Source organism: Suncus etruscus, chromosome 14 (assembly GCF_024139225.1).
Source record: "Suncus etruscus isolate mSunEtr1 chromosome 14, mSunEtr1.pri.cur, whole genome shotgun sequence".
Classification (NCBI taxonomy): Eukaryota; Metazoa; Chordata; class Mammalia; order Eulipotyphla; family Soricidae; genus Suncus; species Suncus etruscus.
Window position 1 is genome coordinate 41,962,740 of NC_064861.1, and position 15,253 is coordinate 41,977,992.

The following is a 15,253-nucleotide window of genomic DNA, read 5'->3' on the forward strand; positions in this document are numbered from 1 at the left end:
CTAAAAATAATTTGAACAATACAGTAAAAATTAACCCAAAGCATATTACACATTTTTATTGATAAAACTAAATTGTAGAAACAATGTACCATTACACTTATCTCATATATAAAATACAATATCAGCTATGAAAAAGCAAAAAATATATGATTTTAATAGAATTCTTTCCCAATAGTGCTCAATAGGTCATAGAGAACAGGCTATTGAAATTACTGTTGTAGCATTTGATCTATTTTCCTAGGCCCAATACAGTATTATTTTTTTCCTAGTTAATCTAAATTCATCTTATAAAATTTGAAAAACAAAAACCAGATTGACAGATGTCATTGCCTCTGCACATTAAGACCTGGTCTAGGGCCTGGAGAGAAAGCACAGCAGCGTTTGCCTTGCAAGCAGCCGATCCAGGACCAAAGGTGATTGGTTCGAATCCCGGTGTCCCATATGGTCCCCCGTACCTGCCAGGAACTATTTCTGAACAGACAGCCAGGAGTAACCCCTGAGCACTGCCGGGTGTGGCCCAAAAACAAGCAAAACAAAACAAAACAAAACAAAAGACCTGGTCTAGATTATATCTATAATTTCATCTTATTTCCATAGAGAATGTATTTGACTCATTTTTGAAAATTAATTTTAAAATAAAGTATTAGAAAGTAACACTGTAGAAATTCTCTTGCCAGCAAATACTTCCTTCTCCACTTCCAAATAAGCATTTTGTTTACACTTAAAGATGTCTGGGGAAATTTGGTCTTATGGGTGCCCAGAAAAAGGGACACTGTAAAGAAAGCAGGCAAACCTCATAAATGATCTCAACAAGCAGGTAAGTGTGTTGGCTCAGACAGTGCGCTCTGCTGCCAGATTCCTACTTACCAATTACATGACTTTATACAAGTTTTCTGCCTCTCCTTGTCTTTATGAAAACAGGCACAATAACAGAAACTACCCCAGAGGAGGGACTGACTGAACTTAGTAAAAATGGGACAACTTTTGGTCATAAGTTAGCAATCACACAATGCCTTTTCTGAGATACAAAAAGGGAAGTTTACCCTTTAATTATACATCTGTGCAAGAGGACAAGAAAAATTCCATGCTCGAGGCCTAACAGAACTAATGCTAGAGACCAGAGAGATACAGCAGATAAATCATTAGACCCCAGTTCTAGCCCCAACACCACAGTCCTCTAAGCACCACCAGGAGTGATCCTTGACAAAGAGCCAGGAGTAACCCTAAACAAAACTAAGTGTGCCCCACCTTAAAAAAAATTAAAGAGGAAGAAAGAAACTAACGATAATGCTGACCACTTATTATTCCCTACCTCCTTCCTATGTGCTTTCATTCTTTAACAACTTCAGAGAGACTGAACAAGTAGTCAAAAGTACTGAATGAATACAATAGGGAAGAATTACATTAGTACCAATAACACTCATAACAATATTTATGTTTGGTATAAACAATAAACATAATATTGAGTTCAGAAAAATCTTGCATTTGATGGCAAGGCTAAATTAGCAGACATCATATGGACCTCTGTCCTATTTAATTAAGATTCTGGACTTTCTGAAGGATGAAGATCTATAATGCTGTGACTCTTTATAAGGGGGCTCATATTGTGGGGCAATCTGGTTTATGCTCAGTAGGGAATGAAGGTAGAGGATAAGGTTTAGAGATACTATCATGAAGGAGAGGGCAGCTAATGTGGGTCTAGAAAGATAAATGGGATTTTTTAAAGGATAGAGTCATGGAGAAATTGACCTGAGGTAGTCCCCATCACTTACCTCTCCTGTGGTAATGTGCATTAAAGACTTAAATTGTAATAGCTTCTCAAAGGCTAAGGAGGAGGCGGCAGTACGAAACCGGATGGCTGTATATTCATTAATGATCCAATATGTGGTCAAAAACAAAGACTTCAGAGTCTCAAAGAAAAAAAGACCAATACATATTCCCACTCCATAAGCAATATTTCCAGACCACTCTTCAGGATATTCTAGGATTCTTGGAATCATAAGCACCTATAAGGAAATAAGAGTGCCAACATTTAGAACTTGAATTGATATTTCTAATAGTAAACATCAACCTTGCACTGTAGGAAAGTTGCAGGATTAGGACCATCAAAAGAGGATCATAGTTCAGTTGGGGAAGACTACAGAGGAGGGGGATTGACTAAAATCCGAGTCCTAGTTTTTGTAGTGATGATAGAAAGAAGAAAGGTATAAATAGAGTGAATCAAGGGATCATGAAGAGGATACGTTTATATGGATTTATATAATGTGGTCAGATTTAGGAATTCTGGGATGCTGGAGCTCCATGAAGTTGCAAGAAGCTACAGATACTCTTAGCACCACTTGGGAAGATGGGAAGGCAGGTACTGTAATTCACAAAAAGAAACTCATAACAGAAAGGGTCTGTGACAGGAATCTGGCTACCAACCTCCAAAGATGTGTTGGAAAGAAACCAACAGGGAAATAAGTATTTTGAGCTTACTTTTTCCTCAGGGTAGACTATCCCATTATAAAAAGCAAACGGAACCAAAGCACAGGAGAACCCCATAAAAGTGATTTGTATGGGTCATACACAAAAGGGTACACAGACTTTAGGCAAGAACTGCATGCATTCGGGGTACAGGACATTAATGAAGAGTATTTGAGAGACAAATGAATATCCAGCACACTATCACTTAAGTTACTTCTTTTTCCTCCTGATCTACAACCATTTTCCTTTCGGCTTTTAATAGCACCTCATATTTTTGTAGAAAAACTCTCATTTATCCCATTGTGTTCAGTCTCATCTAGATTATTCACTCAAGTGAACTACCTTTCACTAAGCTATTGGTGAGCAGATGACCTCAGCCATTCAGCCTGGCTCCCTATAATCAGAACCTGAGATTGAGATACAGAACAAGAAACTATTCATCCCACTCACAGCACATGGAGGAGATCACTATTTACAATCACCTACATTCCCAGGCTCCACAGCCAGTTCTTAAAGATACTGGCCCTTTCTAAGCAGGGCTCTGTTCCAAGTGCTTTTTTGTACTATTTAATGTCACCCAGTGCTATAAGTAATGTTATGTTCTCCATTTACACATAAAGGTTCCATGAATTTATCCTGAGAGTGTCAGGGTGTTCCAAAAGAAACTAAGGTTCAGAAAAGGTAAACAATTTATCCAAAGTCATCTAGCAATTAAGAGCCAAACACATGGCTTGAATCCAAGCAAGGATCAAAGAACTTACACTACTATCTAACTTCAGAAAGGAACTCCATGTTCTGGGCAGCACTTGAGAGACAAATATATCCCCAATGGTTGACATGGATTTTTTTTGTTTGTTTTTTGTATTTTTTTGGTTTTGGGGCCACACCCGGCATTGCTCAGGGGTTATTCCTGGCTGTCTGCTCAGAAATAGCTCCTGGCAGGCACGGGGGACCATATGGGACACCGGGATTCGAACCAACCATCTTTGGTCCTGGACCGGCTGCTTGCAAGGCAAACGCCGCTGTGCTATCTCTCCAGGCCCCGGTTGGCATGGATTTTGACATTTTAATCTCTCAAGCCAGAGTCCCCCATATCTTCAATAAGCTGCCACTTACTGGCCCTAGCATGCTTGCCACAGAGAAGAAGCATCCTATAAACAAGGCAATAGAAACCCGTGTCCTTTGGAACCTCAGCATCACTCGAAACATGGAAGCTTTGTCAATTCCATACTGTGAGACTTCTTCTTCCCAGAGGCGGCAAAGTCTTGAAAAGAAAATAATTGAATCAGGTGAAATCTCTTAACATGTGATACATAAAATACCTAGATCTTGATGACCTAAAAGTTTTGATTCATAAAATTTCAAATACTCATCCCTCAACTTCAAAAATTTCCAGCAGTGGAGGCCAGAGTGATAGCACAGTGCGTAAGGGTGTTTGCCTTGCACGTGGCCGACCCAGGTTCAATCTTCTGCATTCCATATGGTTCCCCAATCTTGCCAGGAGTAACCCCTGAGTGTTTGGGTGTGGCCTCCAAACAAATTAACAAACACAATTTATCATCATTGGGCACTTTGATTCCATTTCTCATACCCTCCAATTTCCTCTTTTTTGAGGGGATATGGGACTGAGTTGAGTCACATATCTGGCAGTGCTGGAGGCTTTTCCCAGTTCTATGCTTGAGCATTGCTTCCAGTGGTATTAAAAGCATTGTGATCCATGGATCCAACCTGGGTTTTGCACATATAAAATAAGCACTTGCCCACAGAGTTATCTTTGGCCCTTTTCTTTCTTTCTTTCTTTCTTTCTTTCTTTCTTTCTTTCTTTCTTTCTTTCTTTCTTTCTTTCTTTTTTTTTTCTTTTTTTTTTTTTTTTGGTTTTTCAGGTCACACCCATTTGATGCTCAGGGGTTACTCCTGGCTAAGTGCTCAGAAATTGTTCCTGGCTTGGGGGGACCATATGGGATGCCGGGGGATCGAACGACGGTCCTTCCTTGGCTAGACACCTTACTTCGAGCACCACCTCGCTGGCCCCATCTTTGGCCCTTTTTATCTTTCTCTTGACTGGAGTAGTTAATTCAAATACTCAATTTGCATTAGACATAATGTCATTTCATATGAAAATGCTTTGATATATAAAGCTCTTCCCAAGACCTTCTTTTTATAAACAACAACACTAAAACCAGAGTAACAACCTATACAATGCTTTTCTCAAGGGAGTTTAATACCCAGTCTGTACCCAACTTGAACATTTAGAGGGGGGAGGCTTCCCAAGAGCTGCTTAGGGAGTCTGAAGGCTCTTTCAGTCACTCTAACTGGAAGTTCAATGCAAAGATATGAAGACTAAGTGGTGATTAACTCAGTGGTTCTGGGGGTTGTGAGGGCCTCCAGGACTGTATCAGCTATGCTCAGGGACTATGAGCTGCTGAAGATCAAACCAGAGTCAGTCACATGCAAGTCATGTGACAACCTCTAGAGTACCTCTTCAATCCCTAAAATTTCAACAATATGCTCTTACAGTTTGTCTAAATAAAAATCCAAACAAAGTACATACATTTTATTTAAAAAGAAGTCTGCGACCTAGTACAGGAGTTAAGGCACATCACACAGTTCCCAAGCATGCTTTATGTGTGGTAATTCCCAGCACCACAGGGATCCAAGCAGCACTGTATCCTTGGGTCTTCACAATAAAAGACAAGCCTGGCAGTTTAGAGTTACCAAGAAAAGCACCCAGCTCTTCTGGGCACAGATTGGATGGCAGCAAAGCAATACATTTAAATAATTAATTCAAAACTAAAAGCAAAGTTAGTGTGCAGGATGGGAAAAGTGCTCAAGTGATGGAGTACATGCCAGACACAATTGAAGGGCTGAACTTAATTCTCAGCATGCTATGCCCTAGGCCTACAAGAACTTAAAGTGTGTATTGTTGCTTTAAAACAGACCATTAATAAGCCTTTTACTTCTCATGTTAATAAAATGCATAGACTTATTGATTTCATAGTATTTTCCACATTTGAACCCGGTTTTAGTGTCCTACGGTGTTGTATAGTTTATTATTCTGCTCCTGAAATTCTTAATAGAATGCTGATTGGTTCTAGAGACTTAAAGAAATACAGAATTCAAGTCAGTGGCAAACATGTTTAAGAAGTGGTGTCCCACTACTAATAATAGCAAGTGTGGTCCTTACTCACTGCTATCTGGTTCCCAATAGCTGAATTCCTAGACAGGAAACAGGAGTGGAGGTTAGCAAAGTGCTGATTTTCTTTGTAACTCTATGACACTTCCAGGATAACACATTTTAAGTTTTTCAATAAAAAATAAATTTTTCCCATTCACTATTTTGTTACCTATTTTGTTAGTTAAAAAAGTAACTCAGGCTAGAGTGATAGCACATCAGTGGGGCATTTGCCTTGCACGCGGCCAACACAAGACAGACCCTGGTTCAAATCTCAACATCCCATATGATCCCCCAAGCCTGCCAGGAGCGACTTCTGAGCACAGAGCGAGGAGTAACTCCTGAACACAGCCAGGTGTGACCCAAAAACAAAAACAACAACAACAAAAAGTAAATAGGTAATTTAATGTCATGTTCTTCCATTTTATGGAAAAATTAAGTTCATAAACCTATAACATTTGATTCCAAAATTGCCAAGTAGGAGGAGCACATGGCACCAATTTGCAGCCACATTCTAGGCACCTCTGGGAGGCCGTGAGTAAGGGGGAACGGGTACAGTGGACCAAGGGGGGAGCACGCAGGGTCGCCAATTCACCACCACAGCCTAGGCACCCCTGCGAGGCTGTAAGTCAGGGGGACCAGCGACTAGAGGGGCACCATACTTGCTCAGGAAGGCAAGAAGAAAGCGCAGGCGCAGGCAGGCTCCAAAGCGGTGGAAGAAGGAGGAGGGATCTAGGCTCAACTGTGCCCTCTAACATTGTGGCCAGAGCAGAACTGCACTGTCTGGCAGAAAGAGGGGGTGGGCGATTGACCAGGCTCAACTGGAGGATGTGGGAGGGGCCAAACCTCAGTGACCTCATCCAACATACCCACCTAGAACTGCACTCCAGAGAAGGGAACCACTTCCAACCCCACAGGTGGCAAAAGAGGGCTGAAATCTGAAGACACTGCACTCCAAGCCAAACCATTAAATGCAAAGAAATATGGGTAAACTAACCACCAACTAGGGATATGGAGAGAAATCCTAAGAAGTTTCCAATCCACCAAAATGCACAGGCCCAATAGATGAAGACCTAAAAGCAGACATGGCAAAAGAAATGCAAGCCATGGTAAAAGAAATGCAAGAATAACTAGCCAGAGAGTACAAGAAACCCATAGATGAACAAATCAACCAACTTAAAGAACTATTACAAAACATGAGAAATTTCATACAAATTAAATTAAAGGAAACAAAATTGCCAAATATATACATTCAATTCAATTCAAATATATACATTCAATTCAAATTTTCCCCAAAGCTTTGTTTGTTTGTTTTGGAGCCACACCCAGCGATTATATTTGGTCTATGCTCAGAAATTACTACTGGCAGGCTTAAGAGACCATATGGGATACAAGAATCGAACCAAGGTTGGCTGCATGCAAGGCAAACACCTTACCCAATGTTCTGTTATTCAGCCCACCCCCCTCAAAAGAAAATTTTAATTGTCACTTTCTTCATCTATAAAGTGGGAATAATATACATCTTTATTTCATTGGACTATCACGATAGTCAAAGTAGATAATGGATGGGAGATATAACAATATTTTATGATGCTTTAATAATGATGGTGGGGGCTGGAGAGATAACATGGAGGTAAGGTGTTTGCCTTGTGTGCAGAAGGACGGTGGTTCAAATCCCAGCATCCCATATGGTCCCCCAAGCCTGCCAGGAGTGATTTTTGAAAATAGAGCAAGGAGTAACGCCTAAGCGTAGCCAAAAACCAAAAAAAAGAAAAACAAAAACAAAAGAATTAATGATGATGGTGGTAATGCTGGTGGTGATCATTATGGTAAGTGAATAAAATAGAATTAAAATTAATGGCAAAATTAGTAGAAATAGAAATGATTGCAAGTTACTCAGGAAAACTTGTTCTCAAAAGAATTAGGAAAGAAAATGCAAATTAACATTTAGAAGGTTTGCATATTATGAATCAGGCATTTTTGTAGGGTTATTTAATCATAATCCATTACCTCTTTTGATTTCTTATTAAAATCCTATAAACTAAAATGAGATAAATTTTGTGATATAGGGAACAGAGTGGTAGCACAAGCAGTAAGCCTTCTACCTCGCATGTACTAGCCTAAAATGGACTGTGGTTCGATCCCCTGGCATCCCATATGGTCCCCAAGCCAGAGCAGTTTCTGAGTGCATAGCCAGGAATAACCCCTGAGCGTCACTGGGTGGCCAAAAAAAAAAAACAAAAAACAAAAAAATTTTTTTGATGATATACCATTTTATTATAAAGGTAGGGGTTCCTGAAGGGCAATGGCTTGTCTGACACTACAGCTGGTAAGAGGTAAGATTCTGGCCAACATTGGGCATAACCCAAAGAAGCTTGTTTTCTTTGTATTCAATTGAATACAACTGAAAAGCAAGGGGCCAAAGTTTAACTATTTTTTATACTCTACATTTTTAATGCCTCAACTACACTTATCTTTGTAAATCTCTGAGACTTGACAGGAAATTTTCTAAAACTTTCCTGCCTACTGAATGCTCTGTTCAAGGAGAATCATCAGTCTGTAATTAAATTTCCTACTACAGCCCACGTTCAGGATTTAGAGACTGGACTAATCCACAAGGTAAAAATAAATGACACAGTCAAATTTCTAATCCAGAATTTTTCAGAAAATTGAAACATTCACACCATTTAAGAAGAGTCATGTACCCCAGAAGAAGTACATCTAAGGTAAGAGTGAGGCTTCTTGCTAAAGACTCAGAAGTCCTTGACTTATGATAAACCTCATCTACTTCCCTTAAGAATCTCTACATTGGGGCCCAGAGAGATAGCACAGTGTTGTTTGCCTTGCAAGCAGCCGATCCAGGACCAAAGGTGGTTGGTTCAAATACTGGTGTCCCATATGGTCCCCCGTGCCTGCCAGGAGCTATTTCTGAGCAGACAGCCAGGAGTAACCCCTGAGCACCGCCGGGTATGGCCCAAAAAAAAAAAAAAAAAAAAAAAGAATCTCTACATCATCTCACCAGCACAAGGTCTTTAATCAGTTATGTTGATTAAAGCTTTTACCTTTTGACATTTTTGGCTGAAGATTCCTGTGCTGACAGCTGGGGAATGTTGTCTGAATCTAAGCGTTTCTGTGAACCTAGAATCATGAATGGGGTGAGCCATGACAATGTGGCATAGGAGAACAAACCAGCATAATCCAGTGGATGAGAAGTGGCAAACCTAGTAGAGAAGATACAGACAATGTGATCACCAAACTCAATAGAATCTACAGACAATTTAAGTCAAGGGCATGAAGTTGAAAAAGATGCAGAGAGATCGTACAGAGAACACATAAGGTGCTTGCTTCACACACAATGCCCAACAAGAGTTTGATCCCAATACCACTTATGGCTTCCAGAGCACCACCAACGTGACAGCTGAGCAAACCAGAAATATAGCCAGGGAGCCAACACCCCCAAAATAAAAAAAGGAAGTTTTTTAAAGACTGTATTATAGTTATATAAATACCAAAGTGGTCATCTGTCTCTACAGTTTTTAATTGTTCGTGACTCATATTTTCAGTAATTTAGAACATAACAAACAAACAAACAAAAAATAAAGACTCATCAGTAGCAGAATGATTTAAAAAGACAGAAAAAAGGGTATGGTATATCCATCCTATATAGTATTCAAGGTGTATGGTATATTAAGTAAAGAAAAAAAGGACCATTTGCAGGCCACTAAATAATGGCTACTGATTAGAATTGGCAAAGTAAAGGAAAACAAGAAACTCATCATTTTAATGTTTCTATGTTTCACTTGTATAACTTTAATAAAAAACAATAACATATGAAGAATTAAATGATAAGGTTATATCACTGACACAATGCATGAATACAGAAATAATTATTAAATTGGGTTGTTGTAATTTCATGTAATTTCTACTTCCCTAACCCTCTATAAAAATTAACTAAACTCTGTGTGTAAATCTAAGAAAATCGCATTTGTTTTGTTCTCTTTTGGGGCCATATTGATAGTGATCAGGCTTATTCCTGGCTCTGCACTCAGGGATCACTCCAGGCAGGGTTTGAGGAACCCATATCAAGTCTAGGAATTGATATGGTTCTAGAGATCAAATCTGGGTTGACCACATGCAAGACAAGCATTATTCTAGTCATTGTTCTATGTCTCTAGTACCAAGAAAATTCCATTTTAGATTATTTTTCACTTTAGGGCTCCTGGGTAATCTGATAATGCTTAGGGGTTAGCACTTAGGGGTCACTACTAGCAATGCTAGTGGAGTATGTGGGGCTGGGGGAACTAACTGGGGTCACTTCTTCTGAGTGGGTTTGTATTTTTCTGATGACAGATGTAATATCATGTTGATCATTTTGCAATATTGACAAACAACCACATGATAGAGTCAGGACCTGGTTAGGTAAACTGGGAGAGGTCTAGATGTGAGGGTCTAAAGATCACTGACCCTGTGGGTGGTAGTTGTACCTGAAAACTCACGTGGGCTTGGGGTGAAAAGGAATCATGGTTCTCCAGGCAGCTTCATACTTCCCAGGAGAAAGAACATCTATCCCCACTGCTGTCTCAAGCTTCCTCTCCTGTGGGCTCCAACTAACTGGGGTTAGCCACATGCAAGGAAAATTCCTTTACCCCTGTATCCAGCCCCAAGAAAATTATTTTAAAAAATGATTTGAGGGAACTGGAGAGATAGCATGGAGGTAAGGCATTTGCCTTGCATGCAGAAGGTCCGTGGTTTGAATCTCCACATCCCATATGGTTCCCTGAGCCTGACAGGAGCGATTTCTGAGCATAGAGCCAGGATTAACCCCTGAGAGCTGCCGGGTGTGACCCAAAAACCAAAAAAAAATATGATTTGAGGTGAAATGTTTGTAAAAGGGGGTTAGAGAGATAGTACAGCTATCTCTAATAAAGCACTTATCTCCCATGTGGCTAACCCAGATCCAATCCCTTGAATCCCATTGGCTCCCCCAGAGCCTTCCAGGAGTGATAGCAGAGAACTGGTGAGTGTGGCTCAAATATTTCCCACTTCCCTTATAAAATATACAAAAAGCTAAAATTGTTAAACTCCTGGGATGATATTTTTTGGGTTTGTTTTCTTAGTTCTGGGCTCTTTTGCTCTGGGGCCGGCGAGGTGGTGCTAGAGGTAAGGTGTCTGCCTTGCAGGCACTAGCAAAGGAAGGACCGCGGTTCAATCCCCGGGCATCCCATATGGTCTCCCCAAGCCAGGGGCAATTTCTGAGCGCTTAGCCAGGAGTAACCCCTGAACATCAAACGGGTGTAGCCCGAAAACGAAAGAGAGAGAGAGAGAGAGAGAGAGAGAGAGAGAGAGAGAGAGAGAGAGAGAGAGAGAGAGAGAGAGAGAGAGAGAGAGAGAGAAGCATGATTTGAGAATAAATAGTGAGACATGGTACCAGACATATGGGGTCATTTGTGATCAGAAAATAGGATGCTATTTTTTGATCTAGAGTTTATGTCCCAAAGGCCCCTTAGAAACACTAAGAAAAGATTGATCATGCAAGCTAAGTAACAAATTAAGTGCCAAAGAAGTGCCTTTTTATTCAGTACAGATAAGATCAATTCGTTGGGAACATTATAAGCATACTGATAGAAGTTCAGAACAAATAAAAACAAACAAATGCAGTTTGTTTATAGATATGGTCTTGGAAAATTAAGGAGAACAGTAAATGCAAAGTAGCCTGGGGTAGTTAATACCTGAATAGAGTGTTATAGAGTGGCTAATGAATGGAGAATTAGATTGGTATGCATGAGGAGTTTGGTGGAGTCTCTTGAATAGAAAGTTTATTTTTTTTAATGCCTTACAAGGTAGAAAGCCTGAAGTGAGTTAAACTGTAGTTTATTAGAAAGAATCAATTAAATTTCTTTAATTCTGTTTCTCTTTCTTTCCTTGGTGAATTACTTGGTATGTGTTCTAGCACCAAGCCACATCTCAGCCCTTTTAAACTTCTAAGATTTATGTTAGGGTGGGGACCCAGAACAGAAACAACAAAATTTAGCCTTGATCCATAGAGACAATATAGCAGGCATGGTGCTTGCTTTGATATCCTGGTTTGATCCCCAGCACCACAATGCCCACACGTCACCCATACCCTTAGTTTTACCAGGACTGATTCCTAAGCACTATCCTCCTAAAGTTAAATTTTCAAGGTAACTTTATAGAACACTTAACATTTCAAGGACTCCTCCTTAATGTTAGAATTGAGATTGGCATCCTTAATATAGCTATGGTACCTGCCTGCCTCAACAGCCTCCTCCCATGTAAAAGACTATATAGCAAAATGGATTCCTTCTCAATTTCTGGACTCATCACATAGTGTTTCCACTGCCTCACACACACAGTTCCCTACTCCCAAGCCACTCTCCTATTACTCTTGCCTTGTCAGTCTTGTTCATCCCTTAGGTCCCAGCTGAGTTGTCACTCAGAACTGGTTGAGTGCTCTTTGTCCTATTTCTCTTAATATGTGTCCTATTTCTCTTAATATGTGCCCTTCTTCTTTAACTAACCTAAACAACTTATAATCATATTTTGAATTTACTTGTCTTTTGCTCCCTACATGCACCATAATAGAAAGAGACGTGTCTGTGTGGCTCTCAGTTCTGGGCTCCCCATTGTGGGACACTGGAAGGTACTCAAGAAAGTCCTTGGTGAATGACTGAACTCATATTCTGACTGCCACCCTGAGATTCCTCTGGTTGTTCAGTGTGTGTGTGTGTGTGTGTGTGTGTGTGTGTGTGTGTGTGCGTGCACATTAGGTTGAGCGAGTTTGTATTTGTCTGATGTCAGATGCAATGCCATGATGATCCTTTTGCAATATTGACAAACAACCATATTTTTGAGTTCAGGACCTGGTTAGGTAAACTGGGAGAGGTCTAGGTGTTCAGGCCTAAAGATCACTGACCCTGTGAGTGGTAGTTGTACCTGAAAACTCACTTGGGCTTGGGGCGAAAAGGAATCATGGTTCTCCAAGCAGCTTCATACTTCCTGGAAGGAAGAACATCTTTCCCCACTGCTGTCTCAAGCTTCCTCTCCTGTGGGCTCCAAGAGCTGTCTTCAATACTGTAGGTTTTCTTGGGAAAGAAAAACCAAAGACCATCAGTTTCAGATCTCAAAGGACTGTCCTGAGTATTTTTTATTTATTTAGAACAGTAACCTAAAAGAGAAAGGTCTTTGCATATGCAGCTTCTTAAAGAAAGGCTGCTGAAGTCAGAATCAAGCACCATGTAACCCCACTTACATGTAAAACCTAAGAAAATGGGAAATGCAATGAGTTCATGAATCTAGAGGTTAGATGGGTAATTTCAAGGGGCAGGTGTTTCAATGATCAAAACACAGGAAGGGTCAAAAAAGTAGTAATGTAGTTATACATGAAAAAAAAAGTCACAAGAGGTTCTATACTGTATTTTAATCTGATGACTATATTGCATATTTAAGAGCGTTAAACCCCCAAGTTCTCATCTCTAAAAAAATGCACTTGTATGATATTAACTAGGCTAATTGTGGGAAGACATTTCACAATATAAACATAGATTGGTTGTATATCTGGAAGAAAGGTTACTGAGAAGGGGGTTAGCCCTGGGCCAAATTCAGTATAGGCAGACCCTAGTTCTGCTCTACCTGAATCACTGTGAATTGGCAAGTCACTCTACCATTCTGAGGTTTTCCCCGACAATAAATATTGTAAAAAAGAATAAAGGGTGATACAGTTAGTCACTCTTAGAGTGTGAAACCAAATTATACTCTGACAATAACCCTACTAAAAAGAAACCAATAATTGAAAAGAACATTCCCACACAATAACATGGTTCCTCCCTTTTATAAATCAAAAGTTCTAAAATATAGATACAAAAATTAAAAAGTATTCCATCCTTAGGACTTTATATAAATACCTAATACTATTTAGAAGTATAGCAAAGGCTAGATGAGAAAAACTAAGGATAGCAATTAATAAGATTCAGATAGGGGGCAGAGAGATAATATAGTGTAGGTCACTTGCTTTGCATGTTGCCAGCCTGTGTTCTATCTCTGACATTCCATATGGTCTGCCAAGCCCACCAGGATTGATATTTGAGAAGAAAACCATGAGTAATCCCTGAGCATTACCCAAAAACAAACAAAACAACACAGGAAGGGAGAGTTGGGGGTGCAGTAAGTATGAGAGTAAGAGTGCAAACATGAGATTGTTAAGTGTCAGTATAGATTGGCAAGTACTTTTAAGTAACTGTATAAATAAACTTGTAATAGATGATTGACAGCTAATTATCATAGACTGGTTAAACACGAATCATGAAAGTATATCAAGACTAAGAATTGTTTCATATAAATTTTAAAGTCTCAGAACCATTTAAAGAAACAAAGTTGAATAATTGTAAGACAAATAATTGTAAGACAAAACTCTTTAACGTAGCCATTGAAATGGAAAACTTGCAGCCATTGGAAATATCCTGTCAAATCAGTATCCTGGTCCTTTGATGCTAAGGAAGTGTACTTACATAGCTATTCCCTGAAACCATATCATCACTTATATCCAAACCAAGATTCACATGGCCACCAGATGAGTTGGGATTCCAGCATATTCTCTTCTTGGTCATTTTCTGTTGTCCTGCCAGTGGTTTGCTTCCCAGAATCTGAAAATACAGCAGATTGGAGCAGCTGAGATCTAGCCCAGGGCAGTCAGAAGAAGGGTACGCCTTAACTAGGAATGTCTTAGGGCCATGCAGAGGTCTGAGCCCCTATGAGAGCATCTTCTCTTTCTTAGTCTGACTTGGCTATTTCTTGAAGTCTTACTTGGTTCCTGTGGAAGATTTTTATTCTGTTTGTTCCAGTTTGTAAATATAGTATTTTGTAGAAGCAATCAAACATGCCAAAAGATGCTTTGCCTTCTCTATACTATGCTCTCCCCTCTGTTCAGACTTTCTTTACCAATATTCACTGCTTGAGATCACTTGCTCAAGTGATCAAGTTGTTCACCAAGTTGTTCACCAAGCTCCCAAAGTTATCATTCCTTCCTAACTGCCTCTGATTGAAGTGCCTATAAAGACAAAAGTTTACCTGTACCTCTGCTGTATAAACCTGCCTCTAAAGTTTCCACAGTATCTTTTTGAGCAGTGTATTTTTTTGTTTTATTTTTTCATCTATACCTGGCAGTGTTCAGGGCTTAATCCTGGTTCTGTGCTCAGAGATCACTACTGGTGGTGCTCAGGGAGCCATAGATAGTACCAGGAATTTCAACTGGGGTCAGCTGAATGGAAGGCAAGCACTTTCCTCATTGTACCATCTTACTGAACTTACTGCCATTTTTCCTTTGACAAATTGTATTATAATATACATTATAATAATCAAATCATTGCCTGATCCCCAGGGGTCCAGATCTAAAGTATCACCCTTTATTTATTTTTAACATCTGGTCAGGCCTCATCTCTTGATCAAGTGATCAACTTAGGAAGAACTTTCTCTTTTTTAATATAATTTTTATTGAGACCAATGTGAATAACAAGTCTTTCACAGATGTATTTAAGGAACATAGTGACAGTGAATTAGGGTCAGTGTTGACCTCCCTCCACCCATAGTTTCCAGCATACA

The 15,253-nt window shown here is 39.7% G+C and overlaps 1 protein-coding gene across 1 annotated transcript in view; it reads right to left on the bottom strand.

The window, feature by feature from the left end:
- Nucleotides 1-14,262, bottom strand: part of ABCC11 (ATP binding cassette subfamily C member 11) — a 152,133-nt gene extending 137,871 nt beyond the window's left edge. The window contains exons 1-5 of the mRNA XM_049787396.1: nt 14,164-14,262; nt 12,605-12,741; nt 8,701-8,859; nt 3,583-3,730; nt 1,773-2,006 (exon numbers count right to left, since the gene is read on the bottom strand). Coding sequence (XP_049643353.1) covers nt 1,773-2,006; nt 3,583-3,730; nt 8,701-8,859; nt 12,605-12,741; nt 14,164-14,262 — 777 coding nt within the window. The remainder of the gene's footprint in view (nt 1-1,772; nt 2,007-3,582; nt 3,731-8,700; nt 8,860-12,604; nt 12,742-14,163) is intronic.
- Between the last annotated feature and the right edge of the window lie 991 nt (nt 14,263-15,253).